We start from the raw sequence: 17,665 nt of genomic DNA on the forward strand, positions 1-17,665 counted from the left end.
CCAAACACACACACACACACACACAGCCGTTTCTGGAAGGTCTGTGTGTAACATGAGGTTTTTGCCCATGCTTGAGGCTTTATGTTGTTGTTGTTGTTGTTATTTGTTGGTATTTTTACTACTATTACCACTGTTCCATAGTAGATTGCAACCATTTTTAAATGGTTTAGATGCTGGCTTCTCCTTTTCCTTTTTTGAAAAAGAAAGTTCAGAGTCTGGGCTGTGTTGCAGTCCAGCCCTGGTTCCTAATAAGATTCTGGGAACTTTTTTCTTTTCCTGGCTGTGTATCAATTGCATAACAAAACAATGTATTTGCTTTGTAGAAGTTGCAAACGCCTCTGCAAATTCCCTATGTTTCCTGCAAATTTTGCATGGTAATTTCCCTTCTAGAAGGCCTAGATCAGACACCCGCAAATTCGGCCCTCCAGATGTTTTGGCACTACAATTCCCACCATCCCTGACCACTGGTCCTGCTAGCTAGGGATGATGGGTTTTGTAGTCCCAAAACATCTGGAGGGGATGTCTGGCCTAGATGTTGGCTTCTCCTTTTCCGTTTTGGAAAAAGAAAGTTCAGAGTCTGGACTATGTTTCAGTCCAGCCCTGGTTCCTAGCAAGATTCACCCACCATTTCTCAGGAAACCTTTTTATTCTCTTGACCGTGGATCTGTTTCATAACAGAATAATATTTGCTTTTGTAGGATTTGCAAACGCCTCAATTTAGGACAGACGGAACTGGGCAGAAGAACAAGGGATTCCTTCTGACCTCTTGGAAGCTTTCTGAGAGCCCAGATGGATGAGCAAGACTCAGCTGGCCCTGAAGCAGGAAGAGGCCATGCCATCCAAACTGGGAGCAGCGGTGGAATCTGGGAAAACTCTCTGCTGAAGATCCTGGGTGAGGAGGACATTCTCCGCTCAGATGTGCAGAGCCAGCAGTTGAGGCAGTTCTGCTTCCAGGAGGCCAAAGGACCTCGAGAAATTTGCAGCCAATTATACCACCTTGACCATCAGTGGCTGAAGCCAGAAAGGCACACGAAAGCTGAGATGCTGGACCTGGTGATCTTGGAGCAGTTCCTGGCTGTCCTTCCGCCAGAGATGGAGAGCTGGGTGAGGGAGTGTGGAGCGGAGACCAGTTCCCAGGCGGTGGCCCTGGCCGAAGGTTTCCTCCTGAGTCAGGCAGAGGAGAGGAAGCAGGCAGAGAGAAAGCAGGTGAGAGAGACTTTCCCCTGGATATTCCAGAGGGGCTCTGAACATAAGAGAGAGTATCCCAAAATTCTCTCTTAATCCCCCAACCTTTTTTGGAAAGCCTCCAAGGAATGAGATCGGGTACCCCTAAAGCTTTTGCCTCTCCCAGTCCTTTTCTAATGTTTCTCTCCTTTCTCTGCTTCCAATCCCTTTTGCCCTTTCAGGGAAAGATTATCTTTGCAGAAACAGGCCTGGATTCCTCTGAGGCAGAGATGACTCCATTGGAGACCAAAGAGAGACCACTGGGTAAGGTGGAAGGAGGGTTTTTTTCCCATTTGGTCACACATTCTGTAGATTTTGCCACTAATCTGTGGGGAGGACACTAGGGGCCAAGAGCCCAAAGTGGGGACATGTATTTTTACCTAGCTAAGATACAAATGTCAAAATGCACTCAGTAGGTGAGACTTTTTTACAGGCCCACCTGTAGTTAGAGATGCACTGCTTCACCTCTAAGAGAAGCATGTGAAAATGGCCTGCCACTTACCTTTGTCTCTCACAGGTGACAGAATGATGCTGGCAAGAGATGCTTATCCATCTTTGCATGAAGGCAGAGATGCAGCAGCCATGGAACCAGATCAGGTAGGGAGAATGAAGGATTGTGGGGCAAAGAGGCTGTGAGATGAGGCAGCCAGACTTCTGTTGCTCTTGGCTCTTTGAAAACTGCCTTTAACCATGGCTCTAAAGGCCATTACAAGAGGCTTTTTTGCTGAGAATGATGAACAACCACCTCACCTTAACTAGCCTCCTGAATGTTGCTAGTATTAATTATCAGCAGCTTCAGTTTCATTTTTAAGTTTATCATTTAATGCTAAAATAGGCTTCTAAGCAGTTGGCAAATCATAAAATAACAGTGGCCAGGACTCAGCTCACCAGCCCCACCAGTTACACTAAATGGCTTTTTCTTCTCCTTCCCCTCCCTGTGACATTGTGAAGGTTTCCCCCTCCAGAACAGTAGACAGGGAGAGCAAAGAGGGAAACTGGAATGTTTGAGCAGACAGAATGATCTGAAGAACACCTTTTGGAGTTCCACCCATTCCCCCAAATATGAATACCAGTAATTAAAATACACAATAAAACAGTTTTGTTAAAAAGTTGAAATATGCATCCATAATTAAAATGTACAGTAAAACAATTCCATTAAAACAAAACAGTAATGAACAGGCAGAAAACAACAGAGCAATGTGTAGTAGATAATCTGTATGTTGTCTAAGAAGGGGACCTTTCCCTTTTTATTTTAGGGTCTGGTGGGCTTTGAAGATATAGCTGTTCATTTTGCAGACGAGGAGTGGGCGTTGCTGGATCCTGACCAGAGAGCTCTGCATAAGGAAGTCATGGAGGAGAATTGTGGGATTATGGACTCTCTCGGTAAGGCTCCCTGTTGGGTCATGATACCTGTTTTGAAATTCAATGGGTATCTCAGTGTCACTAACCTGCAATGTTTTGATGCAGCTAAACAATAACACCACCAAGAGCATCTGGGATTCCGATGCCCCCACAGTGAACCGTGAATAGAGTTATCCTCCAGTTTTGCCTTTTTAAACCTGGTTGGTCTGAACTGCCTAGTCCTTTAGAAATTCAGGATTCAGATATCTTATGGAAGTTGAAGTAGCTTCTGTCAGGTTTTTCTGTTTCTGCTTCTGTTAGTGTTTGGTTGACCAAAGTGATGTCTAACATTGGATATGGTGCAAACTCCATTATTGGGCTAGAAAAGAGCCAGGCTTTTCAAATCTGTCTCATGGACTGGCTGGATGCAGAGCAATGGTGGGAGGAAGCAGCAGGGGGAGTCTGTGGAAGAGAGAAGTCCAGAAGCAGAAGCTGAGGAAGAGAGTTATGCTGGTGAAGAAGCCAGGGTGTCTCCCTCTCCTGCTGTGTCAAGCTCCTCTCCCCCCTCATCTTCCTAAACCAGAAGAGGTATGAAGGGGGAGGAGCAGAGACAATTCCACCGGCGGAGTCTCAGATCGCTTGGGAAGGATCCAGGAGAAGAGGGAGCTTAGTCCGTTGTGGGAAGGCAGGGACCTTCAGTTCCCATAACTGACTTATAGGGGCAAGGTCAGTTTCTGTAGGTTTCTGGTTGACCAAAGAGATGACTGATGTTGGAATCATAGAATCTTAGAGTCATTGGGGCAAGACCTACTGAGAAGTGTTGCTGTGATCGTGTAGCCTGACACTTCTGAGCGGCCTGTTTCTTCTCATAAAGAGTTAACTTCACTTACTCGGTGTGATTTATTGCTGCCCCACTCCTGACACTCAGGTTCCCGTAAATATGTTCATTAATGGCTGTCAACAAAAGCAGTGAAGCCTGTTGTAAGACCTTACTTTTAATTGCCTTCAGTTCTGCCTTCTTCCCAAGCATTAATTAGCATTATTCAATAATCGAGGGCTGCGTTTCTCCCTGAGGCTGTGATCCGTTTCTCTCTTTGTTGCAGGTCGTGATGAATTGGAAATTAATAATGAGGGAGACCAGGACAATGTCTACACAATAGAGAAGGGAAATAAATATTCTGAGTGTGAAGGTAACTTCAGTCAAAGGTCCCATTTCATTTCCTCGAAAAGAAATCCCTTTGGAAAGAAATCCTATCAGTGCTTGGAATGTGAAAAGAGCTTTAGTCATAGGGCTAATCTCACAGCCCATCAAAGAATCCACACAGGGGAGAAACCATATCAGTGCTTGGAGTGTGGTAAGAACTTCGCTTGGAAGGAAAGTCTCACTTCTCATCAAAGAATTCATACAAGGGAAAAACCCTATCAATGCATGGAATGTGGAAAGAGCTTCACCTGGAAGGAAACTCTAACTTCACATCAAAGAATTCATACAGGGGAGAAACCATATCAGTGCTTGGAATGTGGAAAGAGCTTCAGTCGTAACTCCCAACTCATTTCCCATCAAAGAACACACAGTGGAGAGAAACCGTATCACTGCCTGGAATGTGGGAAGAGCTTTAGTCAGTGTGCCATTCTTAGGGTGCATCAAAGAATTCATACGGGAGAGAAGCCATTTCAGTGTTTGGAATGTGGAAAGAGCTTCACCCAGAAGTTAAATCTCAGTTTCCATCAAAGAATTCATACAGGGGAGAAACCATTTCAGTGCTTGGAATGTGGAAAGACCTTCAGTCGGAACTCCCATCTCAGTTCCCATAAAAGAACTCATAGCGAAGAGAAACCATATCAGTGCATGGAATGTGGAAAGAGCTTCACCTGGAAGGAAAGTCTCACTTCCCATGAAAGAATTCATACAGGGGAGAAACCATATAAGTGCTTGGAATGTAGAAAGAGCTTCACCCAGAAGGAAAGTCTTGCAGCCCATCAAAGAATTCATACAATTGAGAATCCATATCAGTGCACTGAATGTGGAAAGAGCTTCAGTCAGAGTTCCAACCTCATGTCCCATCAAAGAATTCATACAGGGGAGAAGCCTTATCAGTGCTTGGAATGTGGAAAGAACTTCAGTCAGAACACCCATCTCACAGCTCATCAAAGAATTCATACAGGTGAGAAACCATATCAGTGCTTGGAATGTGGAAAGAGCTTCAATCAGAGGTCCAATCTCATGGCGCATGAAAGAATTCATACAGGGGAGAAACCATATCACTGCTTGCAATGTGGGAAGAGCTTCAGTCAGCGAGTCAATCTCACTTCACATCAAAGAATGCATACCAGGACAATCATAGAATCATAGAAACGTAGAATTCTATAGTTGGAAGGGGCTCCAAGGGCCATCTATTCCAACCTCCTGCAATGCTGTAATTTAAACTGAAGCATGCAAGACAGATAGCCATCCAACCTCCGCTTAAAAACCTGCAAAGAAGGAGAATCCACCGTCTTCCAAGGAGTCGGTTCCACTGTCAAACATCTCCTACTCTCAGAAGGTTCTACCTGACGTTTACTCAGAACCTCATTTTTTTGTAACTTGAAGCCATTGATTAGGGCCCTACCCTCCAGAGCAGGAGAATATGAGCTTGCCCCACCTTCAGTGTGGCAGCCGTTTCAATATTTCAAGATAGCTATCAGACTTTCTCTCAATCTCCTCTTTTCCAGCTATTCCTCATAAGACTTTGTTTTTCTGAGCCTTGATCATCATGGTCACCCTCCTCAGCTTATGCTACAGCTTGTCAATATTCTTCTTAACTTGTGGTGCCCAAAATTGGACATAGAATTCTAGGTGGAGTCTGACCAAGTTAGATTCGAGCATGACTTCCTTCTATCCAGACACAATACTTCTGTTGATGCAGCCCAGAATAGCATTTTCTTTTCTTTTTTGTTTGCTGGTGCTGCATCTCACTGGTGAATAAGGGAAGTGAGAGTGGAAGAATAAAAAGCCTTGGAGTGGCACATGGGTATTCTATCCATGGGAAACACCACCGCACCAGCTGGAGGACTTCTCTAGCACCCAGATCCCCAGTTCTCAGGAAGGGGATCAGCAACATGGAGGAGGACCACGGAGTGGTCAAGACCACAGCTGGAGACCCTGCCGTGGAAGCCGAACATACAAGGTGTCTCAGCAGTGGCCTGGAGTTACCAACGGATGTGGCTCGCTATTTGCTGACTTGAGGTCCCACCCCCTGAATGCCACACCTGGACAGGTCAAGGGCCAGTGACTCCTCATTGCTTTTCCCCTATCACTTTCCACTTTAGCTATGTCACACATCCATCGCTTTATACAAGTTATATAATAAGTTTAAAGTCTGAAGTTAATTCGTTAAAAGTTATGAAAATCTAATGAAATTTTTAGGGAAGAAAGAAAGAAAGGTGTCTGATCATGGCTCTTTCAGACCTTGCCTACTGTGCAAAGCTAACATTTACATTCATTGCTCCACCTACTTTTATCTCTGGTCCTGCCCATCACTCACATGTGGCCCCTGGAAGGTTCCTCAGAAGGGAATGTGGCTCTTGGGCTGAGAAAGGAATGGAAGAGAAAAGGCTAGGCAGGCTGGCTAGCTGTCTGGCCGTTAACCCCCTACTGCCAGTGAAGACTGAATCGGAATGCTGGTCCATGCAGCCCAATGGAGTCTGCTTTGGCAGGAAGCAGCTCTCCAGGGTCTTGGGCAAAGAGAGGTCTACCCCAGCACTGTCCCATGATGCTCTTCACTGGAGGCGCAGGGGGACCTACCATCGGGAGAAGCAGAAAGCGAGCTTGCTCCATCTTCCATGCAACAACCCTTTAAGGTAAGTCTCATATCACCTCCCAGCTTTCTCTTATCCAGGCCAAACCTCCTCAGCTCCTTCAACTGTTCCTCACAAGGGTCTGAACTGGCTGTGACTTGCCAGAAATGAGAGCACAACATAAGAACCTAGAGGGAGCCTGCTGGATCAGGCCAGTGGCCCATGTAGACCAGCATCATGTCCTCGCAGTGTCCAACCAGATGTCCAGAATGGGAAACCCGCAAGCAGAACACAAGCGCACCCTTCCCTCCTGTGGTTTCCAGCAAATGGGATTCAGAAGCATCATTGCCACTGACTGACGCCAGGAAAGTCCTCCTTCACACAGCACAGAATTAACCCATGGAACTGTCTTGCCCAGGAAACCCAGCCAGATGGGCAGGGTATAAATAATAAATATTATTATTATTATTATTATTATTATTATTATTATTATTATTGGCTTCTTCCCTTTAGGGGATCTGGTTGGCCCCTGTGAGAAGACATAAGATTTTCCTACATCCTTGTGTTAAGCTCTTCTTGTTACTGCATTGGCATTTTGTATTGACTGCTTATTCTTAATACTGTTATCAACCACCCCAACGCCCACTGAGTCACGCATGGGATTCCAGGAGTCTTCACCCTCAGCCAGGGTCTGTGCGCCTTTGGAGAACTGAAGACACAGCAGGGAGTGCTAGAGCTTTAAGAAATTTTCCCCAGAAGATCATGAAGAAGATTGGACTGGACTGCATAGTAATCATGTTTTGTGCTCTTTATTCTGGTCTTCACTACAAAGGAAAGAGATGGATGTTCCTATGGACCAAATGCTTAAAATAATCATAATTTTTAATGTAACTGGCAGGTGGGGAAAAAAAATTCTGTCTTTCGCTAATGATTCTTTCTGTTTTTCATTGTATTATTCTTTCTCTTTTTCCTTTCTTTATCTTTAATATCCCTTTCTTTTTTTCTGTTTCTCTTTTTTTCATCTGTAGTTATAATCTTGTATCTTCTGCGGTTATAATTTTACTGTATTATGGGAATATCTTAATAAAAAAATATTTATTTATCTATTTTAAAAGCCTCATCCTGGAGGGAAGGTGAATGCTCTCAAAAAGAACATTACATATTAATTTATATTCTGAGAGGAATTCCAGTTCATATATCTATAAAGTATTTTCAGAAAAGAAATTCTTTGTTTAGAAATTTTCTATGGGGTTTTTGATTCCAATAATATATTTACAGAAAATGCAACTACAAATTAATGAGGACGGATTCAGTATTCTGAATCTGGAGCTTACTGTTGTTATAAAAATTGCACCCGCATAAGGGATGTGTGGAGATAAACACACCCAAACCCACAGCTCCCCAAGCAGGCATTTGACCAATGCAGTATTTTAGTAAAGGAAAACTGGTTCCTGAGCTGTCAAACAGAAATATTCCTAAAAATTCAACATTGCCACCTCTTGTGTCTGATAAGCAACCGCAATGGAACATTCAGAACACTTAGAAGGAGCCTCATAAAACAGGGGGGCACCTATTTAGAGGAACCTTTCTAAAGGGGGAAAGCTCACACTCTCGCTGAAATACAGTTAAATAAAGGTTTGTTTCTCACTTACTCACATGGGGAAGACCAAAACTTCCCAATACAGGCATGAAGGACATGTGGAATATTCCTCCTAGCACATAGTCCCAGGAACTCTTACAATGGACTGGAGACTTCAGATGTCATTTATTCCCCCCCCCCCCGCCTTCCAGCTCTAAAATGAAACATAATTGTATGCATCTTTGTAAATGTGAAATCAGCGAGTAAATTTTGCTCAATATTTGAAAAGGGATGTTCTGAATGTAATCAACTTGTATTTTCTTTACACTGGAAAATTTCTTAACACCTGGAATGTATTGATTTGAGCTGTGCCTTGTAAATTACCCTATCTGTTTGTACCACCTCTTGGTGACATAACCATGGCCTTTTTAGGGAGGTCACCTTGACCAAGGAACTGTTGGATATTTGCCATATCCAAACTCCCATAACCTGTTGCGGTATCAACAGTCCACCACAGCCTGTTAGGAGTTTTCTTAGGCAATTCAAACTTTTTTCCTTGGGACCGGCATGCTTTCAAAGACCCTGGCCCCATTTAGCAGAGTGAAGCATGGAGTGAAGAAAATAAAACTCAGGAAACATCCAAAGGAGAGATAGGTCTTTTAATGTTGGCATTAAGCGTAATGGTTACAGATGATATACACAAATCATTTTTTCTATCGGAGTCCTGGTAGAGGTCTGCTTAGCAGTCTCATAGGCTACCAGACCCTCTGCTAACATCTTCACAGTTCGAAGGCAGAGATCAGACTAAGACAGTTCCCACAGTTCAGTCCAGGAGCTGTGCACGTCCGGGTAACATTCTTCAACATGTCCTTGCAACTGATGTAAACAGCCCAGGCTTTTTGTAGCTTCTGGGAAAATCACACAGACTAAACTGCGCCATTGTTTCTGAGAACAAATGATTCTTGCACCAGCAGGAACTGACCCAAATCCAAAGGTATAAAATGTAAAACCCTTTTGTTGCGGGTCTCTCCTTCCTTCCTTTGCTGTTGCCACAGTATTCTTTGAATAAGGATCTGGCTTACTGGTGTCTTTGCTCTGCATTCCCTTGGTTCTTCCCTTGACCAACAAGGTACCTTCCCTGGGGAATCTTGAGTGACAAGAGGGTTTCCCCCATCTAATTTTCCTGGTAGTTTTATAACAATGTAAGGCGTTAAATACTGGACACCAGCAACTGGTGTTAATTTCCCCATTTAGGCAACTTTGGAATATACATACATAGCACCTTTGGTTGGATGGACAGCATTAGGATCGAAATACATTAGAACTTTGGAAAGAATTATGTCAGTTATAAAGTTATGGAATGTCTAATAAAAAAAAGATGTGGCCAATTTTCCCATGCTATATTGACTTTATAGGGATATCCAACTTTAAAAATTGGGGAAAGATGGTGATACGGAAAGATTGGACGGAAGCAAGTATTTTGACTTTGAATCAACTGATGGATGCTGAAGATGAATTTTTAACCAACACTGTGTTACGAGATAAAAATCAGCAATCAGATGTAACCCAATGGCAATGTTTACAGCTACAACATTGGTTAAACAACATTGTTTGGACCAGCAGCATTTTCAGCTTCTGAGGACCCCCCCCCCCCCCGAGATACTAGAACAACAACAAAAACCCCACAATTATTTTTCATGAATATTTGTTATCAATTTGATATGCAGGTGTTAAGAAATGAATAAAGAATTGGAGGTTCCTATAATGCTTAAGGAGCCACTGGGTGAGATCCAATGGTCAGAAATATTCAGAAGAGAAGGGAGTCCAAAATGGATGAGTTTCTAAAAGGTAAAGGCCCAAATGCAGACAATTCCAATAAGAAAGAAAAGTGGGAGGCATCTGAAGATACCAGGATGGCTGCATAAGGAGCTTACAGATCAGCTGAGATTCAAGAAGGGCATTTCTAAGAAAGGAAAGAAAGGGAAAATCACAAAGGAGTATACAGTTGCAGGGGGCTAAAGCTCAGAATGAGCTCAGGCTTGCAGGAAAAGTTAAAAATAATTTTTAAAAGGATTTTTTTCGGCTATGTTTGAAGCAAAAGAAAGAGCAAGCAAGTGATAGGTCCTCTGCATGGGGAACATGGAGAAATGCTGTTGGGTGACAGAGAAAAGGTGGAACTACTCAACACCTTCTTCGCCTCTGTCTTTACCCAAAAGGAAAGTGATGCCCAACCTGGTGGTAACAGAATAAATGATGTGAAGAGGGAGCTGAAGCCCAAGATATGAAAAGAGGTAGTAAGGGAACACCAGGCTACTTTAAATGAATTCAGATCTCCAGGGCCTGATGAGCTGCATCCAAGGGTTATTAAAGGAGCTTGCAGATGTAATTTCAGAGCCATTGTCTATGATCTTTGAGAATTCCTGGAGAACAGGCGAGGTCCCTGCAAACTGGAGGAGGGAATATGTTGTTCCCATCTTCAAAAAGGGAGAAAAATAAGACCTAGATTAACTGAAAAACTAGTGAGCTTGACATTGGTACCAGGAAAAGGTCCTAGAACAGATAAACAGTCAGCCAGTGAGCATTTGGAAAAGGTTACTATGATAAAGGTACAACATTGGTGGTTCAGGGGAATGCTGTAGATGTAGCGTATCTCAATTTCAGCAAGGCTTTTTCACTCCATGCTTGTAGAGACAACATTGACTTCTTTGCTGTGTTTCTGAAGGACATAAACACTGTTGCAATCCTTGCCTGCAGACAAATCACAATCTCCTAAAATTAAATTTGTAGATACCCATTTCTATGGTTATGCCCCACTGTGGCTTATTTGATCGGAAGTGAGATGGGTGTTGTGACTGAACCTCTTTCCACTGTTTTCATTTCAATGGAACTTTGTGCTTCCATAAAGTAACTCCCATATTTCAAGCATTTAAATGGTCACTCCCCCCTGTATGAATTCTGTGATGAGAAGTGAGACTGGTGCTGCGACTGAAACTTTTTCCACATTCCAAGCACTGATATGGTTTCTCCCCTATATGAATTCTTTGATGGGCAGTGAGATGGCAGTTCTTACGGAAGCTTTTTCCACATTCCAAGCACTGATATGGTTTCTCCTCTGTATGAATTCTTTGATGGGTTGTGAGATGGGCACTCTGACTGAACCGGTTTCCACATTCCAAGCACTGATACGGTTTTTCCCCTGTATGAATTTTATGATGGGAAGAAAGATTGGACTTATGACTGAACCTCTTTCCACATTCCAGGCACTGATACGGTTTCTCCCCTGTATGAGTTCTTTGATGGTCTATAAGTGTGTGCTTCTTACTGAAGCTCTTACCACATTCAAGGCACTGATAGGGTTTCTCCTCTGTATGAATTCTTTGATGGGAAGTGAGAGTTCCACTTAGGGTGAAGCTTTTTCCACATTCCAAGCATTTATATGGTTTCTCCCCTGTATGAATTCTTTGATGGCAAGTGAAATTTCCCTTTTGGGTGAAGCTCTTACCACATTCAATGCAAAGATATGGTTTCTCCTCTGTATGAATTCTTTGATGGACTATGAGTGTGCCCTTCTTACTGAAGCTCTTTCCACATTCCAAGCACTGATAGGATTTCTTCCCAATGGAATTTGTTTGATTGCAACGGGAGCTCTGAATGAAGTTCTCGCCATACTCTGAATACTTATATGGTTTCTCCACTATGTGGACTTTGCCGTGGTTTCCCTTGTTCTTAATGTCCAATTCATCACCACCTACAATGAAGGGAGTAACAGATTATAGTCCCAGGAAGAAATGGAGCCCTCAGTTATTGAACAATGCTAATGAATGATTTTGATAGAGGAAAAACTGAGGGGCATTAGATGTGATGTCTTCTTGCAGGGTTCACTGCCTTTGTTAACTGGCCTTAACATACATACTTATGGGAACTTGAGATTCTTAAAGCCAAGCTCTTTTGTGTGATGGATTTTGTTTGACCCAATCATGGCATCCCCTCCATCTCCAATAACAAAGAACCTGACAGAAGCTACTTCAACATCCCTACTTTGAAGCCTACATTTAAAAAGGCCTGGGCAGTTCAGAGCAGCCTGATCAGGCCTAAAAAAGCATAACTGGAGGGGTGTCCAGAGCACAGTCTAGGCCTGTTGTGTTGGCTCAGTTTCAGTTGCTAAGGCTCGAGGGTATGGACAAGGTGCTCGGATCCGTCAGGGTGACCAATTGGGCTCTAGACCCTTGCTCATCTTGGCTGATAAAAACCAGCAGGGAGGCAACAGCTGGCTAGGCCAGGGAGATTATCAATGCCTCTTTATGAGAGGGGGTAGTCCCTGCCTGTTTGAAGGAGCCAGTGGTAAAACCACTCCTTAAGAAGCCTTCCCTGGATTCAGAAAACCTAACTAACTAACGGCCAGTTGCTAATCTCGCTTTCCTGGACAAGGTTCTAGAGCGAGTGGTCATAGATCAGATCGAGGTGCTTTTGGAAGAAACTGATTTTCTGGATCCATTTCAGTTGGGGTTTAGGCCCAGTTTTGGCATAGAAACTGCTTTGGTCACCATGAACGATGACCTCTGTCAAGAGAGAGACAAGGGAAACATATCCCTGTTAAGTCTTCTCAACCTCTCAGCGGCTTTCAATACCATCAACCATAGTATCCTTCTGAAGCGACTCTCCAAACTAGGGGTGGGTGGCACCACTTTGAGGTGGTTCCAGTCCTACATGGATGGTTGTTCCCAGAGGGTGTTACTTGGGGAATGATTTTTAGCCCCATGGAACCATCAATGTGGGGTTCCACAGGGCTCAATCCTATCCCACATGTTGTTTAACATCTACATTAAACTGCTGGGTGGGGTTATCTGGAGGTTTGGTGCATGTTGTCAGCAGTATGCTCAATCCAGTAAGCACAAGCCAGATACGACTGGGGCTCTGGTAGTGGGTGGTACCCTAGACCAGATGGCTGGAAGGCCACCTGCTCTTGATGGGGTTACACTTCCTCTGAAGGAGCAGGCTCATAGCTTGGGGGTCCTCCTGGATCCTTTGCTGTCGTTCGAGGCTCAGGTGGCCTCGGTGGCCCCGAGTGCCTTCCATCATCTTCAGCTGGTGGCCCAGCTATGCCCCTATCTGGACAGGGATAGCCTAACTACTGTTGTCTATGCTCTGGTAACCTCAAGGTTAGATCACTGCAATGCGTTCTACATAGGGCTGCCTCTGAAGACTGTTCAGAAACTTCAGCTGGTGCAGAATTCAGCGGCCAGGTTGCTCAGCGGAGCAAGATGGTCTGAGCATATTACACCAATCCTGGTCCGACTGCACTGGCTACCAATTAGTTTTTGGGCCCAATTCAAAGTGCTAGTTTTGACCTATAAAGCCTTAAACAGCTCAGGACCACAATACCTCAAGGACCACCTGTTTCCATATGAACCTACCTGGACACTGAGAACATCTTCTGAGGCCCTTCTTTGTGTGCCTCCTCCTCGAGAGGTCCAGAGGGTGGCAACATGAGAACAGGCCTTCTCTGCAGTGGCTCCCTCTTTGTGGAATGCTCTCCCCAGGTAAGTTCACCTGGTGCCTTCATTATACACCTTTAGGCACCAGGCAAAAATGTTCCTTTTTAACCAGACCTTTGGTTGATCTTATTGACATCCAACACCCTTTTAGAATAAGCCTCTTTTGGGGTTTTTTTTGGGGGGGGGGTTATTGTTTTTGGTTTGTTTTTATGTTGTGGTCTTGTTTGTGAACTGCCCTGAGACTTCCGCATATAGGGCTGTGTATACATGGAATAAATAAGAATAAGAATATTTGCAGACAAAACAGTAAACAGCCCTCCATTCAAGGTGAGCAGTGTGATGTTAGAATTCCAGGTGTTGTAGGCAGCAATATTGAGCCCCATCAAAATAGTGGACCTTCATCACATGTAGATATGTATTGAATTTCAAAGCAGATATTATGGTCAAACAGGGAGACTTACCGGTAGAGTCCATGATCCCATTATTCTCCTCCATGACTTCCTTATGCAGAGTCCACTCCTCATCTGTGAAATGAACAGCTATATCTTCAAAGCACATTGGACCCTAACAGAAAAAGGGAAAAGTTTTCCTCTTAGACAGCACAAATATTTATTTATTACATATTGCTCTGTTAATTGCTGCATTGTTTTCATGGGATTGTTTCGCTGCACATCTTAATTATGGGTGCTTCTTTTAACGTTATAATGGAATTATTTTATTGTGTGATGGGAATTTTGAGGGTTAGATATATGTTAAATGTTCATAAGTGCACCAACCAAGCACATACATAGATCAGCACAGGAAGACCGACCTGGAACCATTTTGATTCCCAAACTGACCAAATGTTTCCTCTGCAAGTTCAAAGGAAAATGGAAAAGCCTCCCCATTGTCTTTTCCTTAACAAATCCTGTCTTAAGGGTATGTCTGTGTTTGAATAGGGTGTGATCCTGTGACCTGGCCCAAGAACTAAGTATTTATCATTACAAAAGACTGGCCAGGCTACCCAGGAAATCCAATCAAGTAACCTGCCAGACAGGAGATAAACAAGGACAGGAGGAAAAAAACATTAACATTTCTGTTTAGACCGCCTTTTTTGTGATGTAGGTATGATGTATCTGAGGGGTGGTCTTAGGTTACACCCCTTCTGTGATGTATGTATGATGTTTCTGGGGGTGGTCTTGATCTACAAGGTGGCAATTTCAAAAGTCTTTATAAGGTCTTGCACACCATTTTTCTGTGTCTTTCCTCTCTCCTGCGAGTGAGGGGAACACCCTGCTGCAACAGTTCAATAAAGGCCAAGCCTACAGGCTGCTGTTTTGCTCCAAGTTATCCTGGTTGGTGTCTTTGTTTTTGTCCAAGGGAGCCATCGGATTTTTCCGTTAACAATTGTGTATTTTAATGATGGGCATTAATTATAGTGGTGGAACTCCACATTATGTGTGGCATTCCAGATTGCCCGATGAAAGCATCCCCTCTCTCCTCTCCCTGTGTTCCATTTCTGGGGTGGAACCACCAACATCAGTGGGCACATGGGAGTGGGGCGGGGGGAAGCGCCATTGTGCAACTGATGAGGCTGGTGACGTGAATCCCAGCCACTGTTTTAGAAGCCTCTTTTACCATTCAAAGACCAGTATACAAATAAAACTGCAACAACTGATAAATAACACAAGCAACATTCAGAAGGCGAGTTAAGGTGAGGCGGCTTCCTGTTAACAGAACTGCTGGATCTGTGCATCTGAGCTAAGGGTGTCCTCCTTACCCAGGATCCTCTGCATAGAGTTTTCCCAAAAATTCCCCACTGTTCCCAATTTGTAGGGCATGGCCTCTTTCTGCTTCGGGGTCAGCTGCGTCTTGCTCATCCATCTAGGCTCTCAGGAATGCTCCAAGAGATCAGAATGAATCCCTTGATCTTCTGCCAAGTTTCGTATGTGCCCTGCACCTCTGGGACCCCCATTCTATCCCAGGCCCCCTGTGGGGCACTATGGAAATAAACCGGGGGGGGGGCACATCTTTACACTTGTTACAATGTTACAAATATTGTGCCTGAATGTATCCTTTCGACTTGACAGCTTAGGGAAGATCATATAAAATCATATAAAATCAACCCCTGGACCAATTTCCTCCATTCCAAGGCCATTTTTGCCCTCAGAGGAAAGGATTCCTTTTACCTTTCTCTCCTGCCATTATCCCTCAAGCGTGAGGGCACATACCCAACACCCCACCCAGGGAGTGCCCAAGGGTGGCAATTGGCGTGCTGATAGCTGAGCATAGAATCCCAACAGCTCATCCCCAGACTTGCCCCAGGACAAGGATCTGTAAAGCGTTCTATTGTTCTTTGGTGATAGCTACTTAAGAGGTGTTGGGAGATGTCTGCCTATGCTAATTTTGGACCCAGTGACATGCCTAGACATATTTGGCCTACGCTAATTTTCAATCCCTCTGTACTCCTCCCCTTTGGTGACATGTCAGTGATGTAAGGATGACGTATCAATGCTGCTGTACGAACTGTATTCTAGGATATCATGGGAAGTTTTAAAAGTCAATGTCACCCCCTTGCTTGGGGTTCTTGCTCCTGTGGGAACCTGTTGCGCAACAATAAAGATCATGGTCTACTGACCGCTGTTTTGCTCCAAATTACTTGGTTCAAACTTCCTTCCTTTACTGACTGCATGAATCTGCAGGGGACAAGCTGACAAGCTGGGCTGTTAAGTAGTCTCTCACCCCAGATTTTTTCCTTATTAGGGGGAAGAGAGGAGACTCGCCAAATCCCAGAAGGCACTACTGAGGTTTCACTTGCACAAAAGAGAGGCAGGAAGGGACTTGCAAGGGAGAGGATTTTGCTCTGGAGGGTCTGCCGCCTCCACCTTTATTTCCTGTCCTTTCTAGGAATCCTGCACAGGAGCCCAGGAGGACCGCAGTATATTGCACACACCTAGAGAGGTTTTATGGGCGGCAGGGAAGGGCTCTTGACTGGCTGCCTTCTGAACTGCTCCCTCCCTTGGCCAGAGACTGGAGGAGTGGTTTGGTGGCAGGAGAAAGCCTCTGCAAGAAGCAGGAAAGCTGATAACAGAATTGTAGTGTTACAGGAATTCTAAGGTCTCATTCATAAATATATTTTCCTGCAAGGAGGAAGAAAACGGGGAAATACTCTCCATTGTCTTTTGCTTATCCGTCTTAAGGGCATATTTGTGCATGAATAGGATGAGCCTGTAACCTGGATTCAGGAATTAAAGTATTCAAAAGAATGGCTGGGCTGTCCAGGCAATGCAATCAGTGACCTTATGATTGCATATGAGGATTTCTGCTGCAGACTGCCTCTTTCTGTGATGTATGCATGATGTTTTGGGGGTGGTCTCTGGCTACAGGGTGGGCAATTTCAAAAGTCTATACAACCCCTAGAGTCATCTAGTCCAGCCCCTTGCAATGCAGGAATCTCTACGAGGTCACACGACGCAGATGGCCATCAAAGCTCCGCTTGAACCCTCCCCCTTCTTCTGCCGCTTCCCACGTCCTAAGACACGGGGGTCCCGTCGTCGTTCCCCCGCTGGGCCCTCCTGGTGCTGCTGGCCACGGAAGCACCCCTCTCCCCCCGCTGGCTGCCCCCGAGTAACCCCCCCTTTGCCCTCCCTCCCTTCCTGCGGGGCCACGATGCCTCCCGGGGGAGGTGGCAGCAGGCAATAAAAGGCTCCTCGCCTCGCTCCTCCAGAACTCTCTCAAAAAACGCTCGTCAAAACACTTTGAAAGGGGTGCACGGATGCACCCTGCAAAACTACCTAAAACCAGTCAAAACCTCTTTCCCTTATGCATATATATTACAGTGAGTTAAAGTGAAAAAGGAGGGAAAGAAAAGGAATACCTCGCAGCTCCATCACAGCCAGGGCTCCAAAACAGCCGACTCCTTCCCTCCTGCCCGGGGAAAGTCTCCTCCGAACCACACCAAGGCGCTTGCCCCGCAGCACCAGGGAGCCGGGGGAGGCAGCTCACCCGGTCCGAGGAGGATCCAGCTCCGGACCCGCCGAGACCATGAACGCGCCTTTTGCTTCTCACGCCCCGCCCCCTGCGCGCCAGACACGCCCCCTCCCCACGAGAGGAGAGCCGGGAGGCAAATACTCTCGCCCCGGAGTCCTTGGACACCAACCTTCCCCCATTCATGACAAATACTCTCCCACCCAGTTTGCAGATTGGTGACCCATCAGCAGCCCATCCAGGAGTTCCTGGCTACTCGAGAAGTGTCTCTGAGGTCAGCCAG

The 17,665-nt window shown here is 44.9% G+C and overlaps 2 protein-coding genes across 8 annotated transcripts in view; one reads left to right on the forward strand and one right to left on the reverse strand.

Moving 5' to 3' along the window:
- The window catches only part of LOC310660898 (uncharacterized protein), a 561,482-nt gene that overhangs the window by 52,076 nt on the left and 491,741 nt on the right, over nucleotides 1-17,665 (forward strand). For 3 of the 6 annotated variants that reach the window (XM_083406389.1, XM_083406386.1, XM_083406388.1), the window contains 5 exons: nucleotides 699-1,206; nucleotides 1,407-1,488; nucleotides 1,742-1,821; nucleotides 2,481-2,607; nucleotides 3,669-6,810. In XM_083406389.1, coding sequence (XP_083262515.1) covers nucleotides 790-1,206; nucleotides 1,407-1,488; nucleotides 1,742-1,821; nucleotides 2,481-2,607; nucleotides 3,669-4,918 — 1,956 coding nt within the window. In that variant the 5' untranslated portion in view covers nucleotides 699-789 and the 3' untranslated portion in view covers nucleotides 4,919-6,810. Of the gene's footprint in view, nucleotides 1-207; nucleotides 1,207-1,406; nucleotides 1,489-1,741; nucleotides 1,822-2,480; nucleotides 2,608-3,668; nucleotides 6,811-17,665 lie in introns of those variants that run through there. The other 3 variants (XR_014503666.1, XR_014503665.1, XM_083406387.1) reach the window with 3 other exon arrangements.
- On the reverse strand, nucleotides 6,796-17,391 carry LOC310661021 (uncharacterized protein). Of its 2 annotated transcripts, none has more exons than XM_083406750.1 (3): nucleotides 17,273-17,391; nucleotides 13,878-13,980; nucleotides 6,796-11,669 (listed from the first exon to the last, which is right to left on the reverse strand). In XM_083406750.1, exons 2-3 carry the CDS (start codon nucleotides 13,972-13,974, stop codon nucleotides 10,840-10,842), a joined length of 927 nt encoding a protein of 308 aa, XP_083262876.1. In that variant the 5' UTR covers nucleotides 13,975-13,980; nucleotides 17,273-17,391; the 3' UTR covers nucleotides 6,796-10,839. The 2 variants fall into 2 exon arrangements, with proteins under 2 accessions (XP_083262876.1, XP_083262877.1); XM_083406751.1 differs by lacking the exon at nucleotides 17,273-17,391 and adding an exon at nucleotides 15,176-16,209.

Source organism: Podarcis tiliguerta (assembly GCF_965153285.1).
Source record: "Podarcis tiliguerta genome assembly, chromosome: 12".
NCBI classification, from domain to species: domain Eukaryota; kingdom Metazoa; phylum Chordata; class Lepidosauria; order Squamata; family Lacertidae; genus Podarcis; species Podarcis tiliguerta.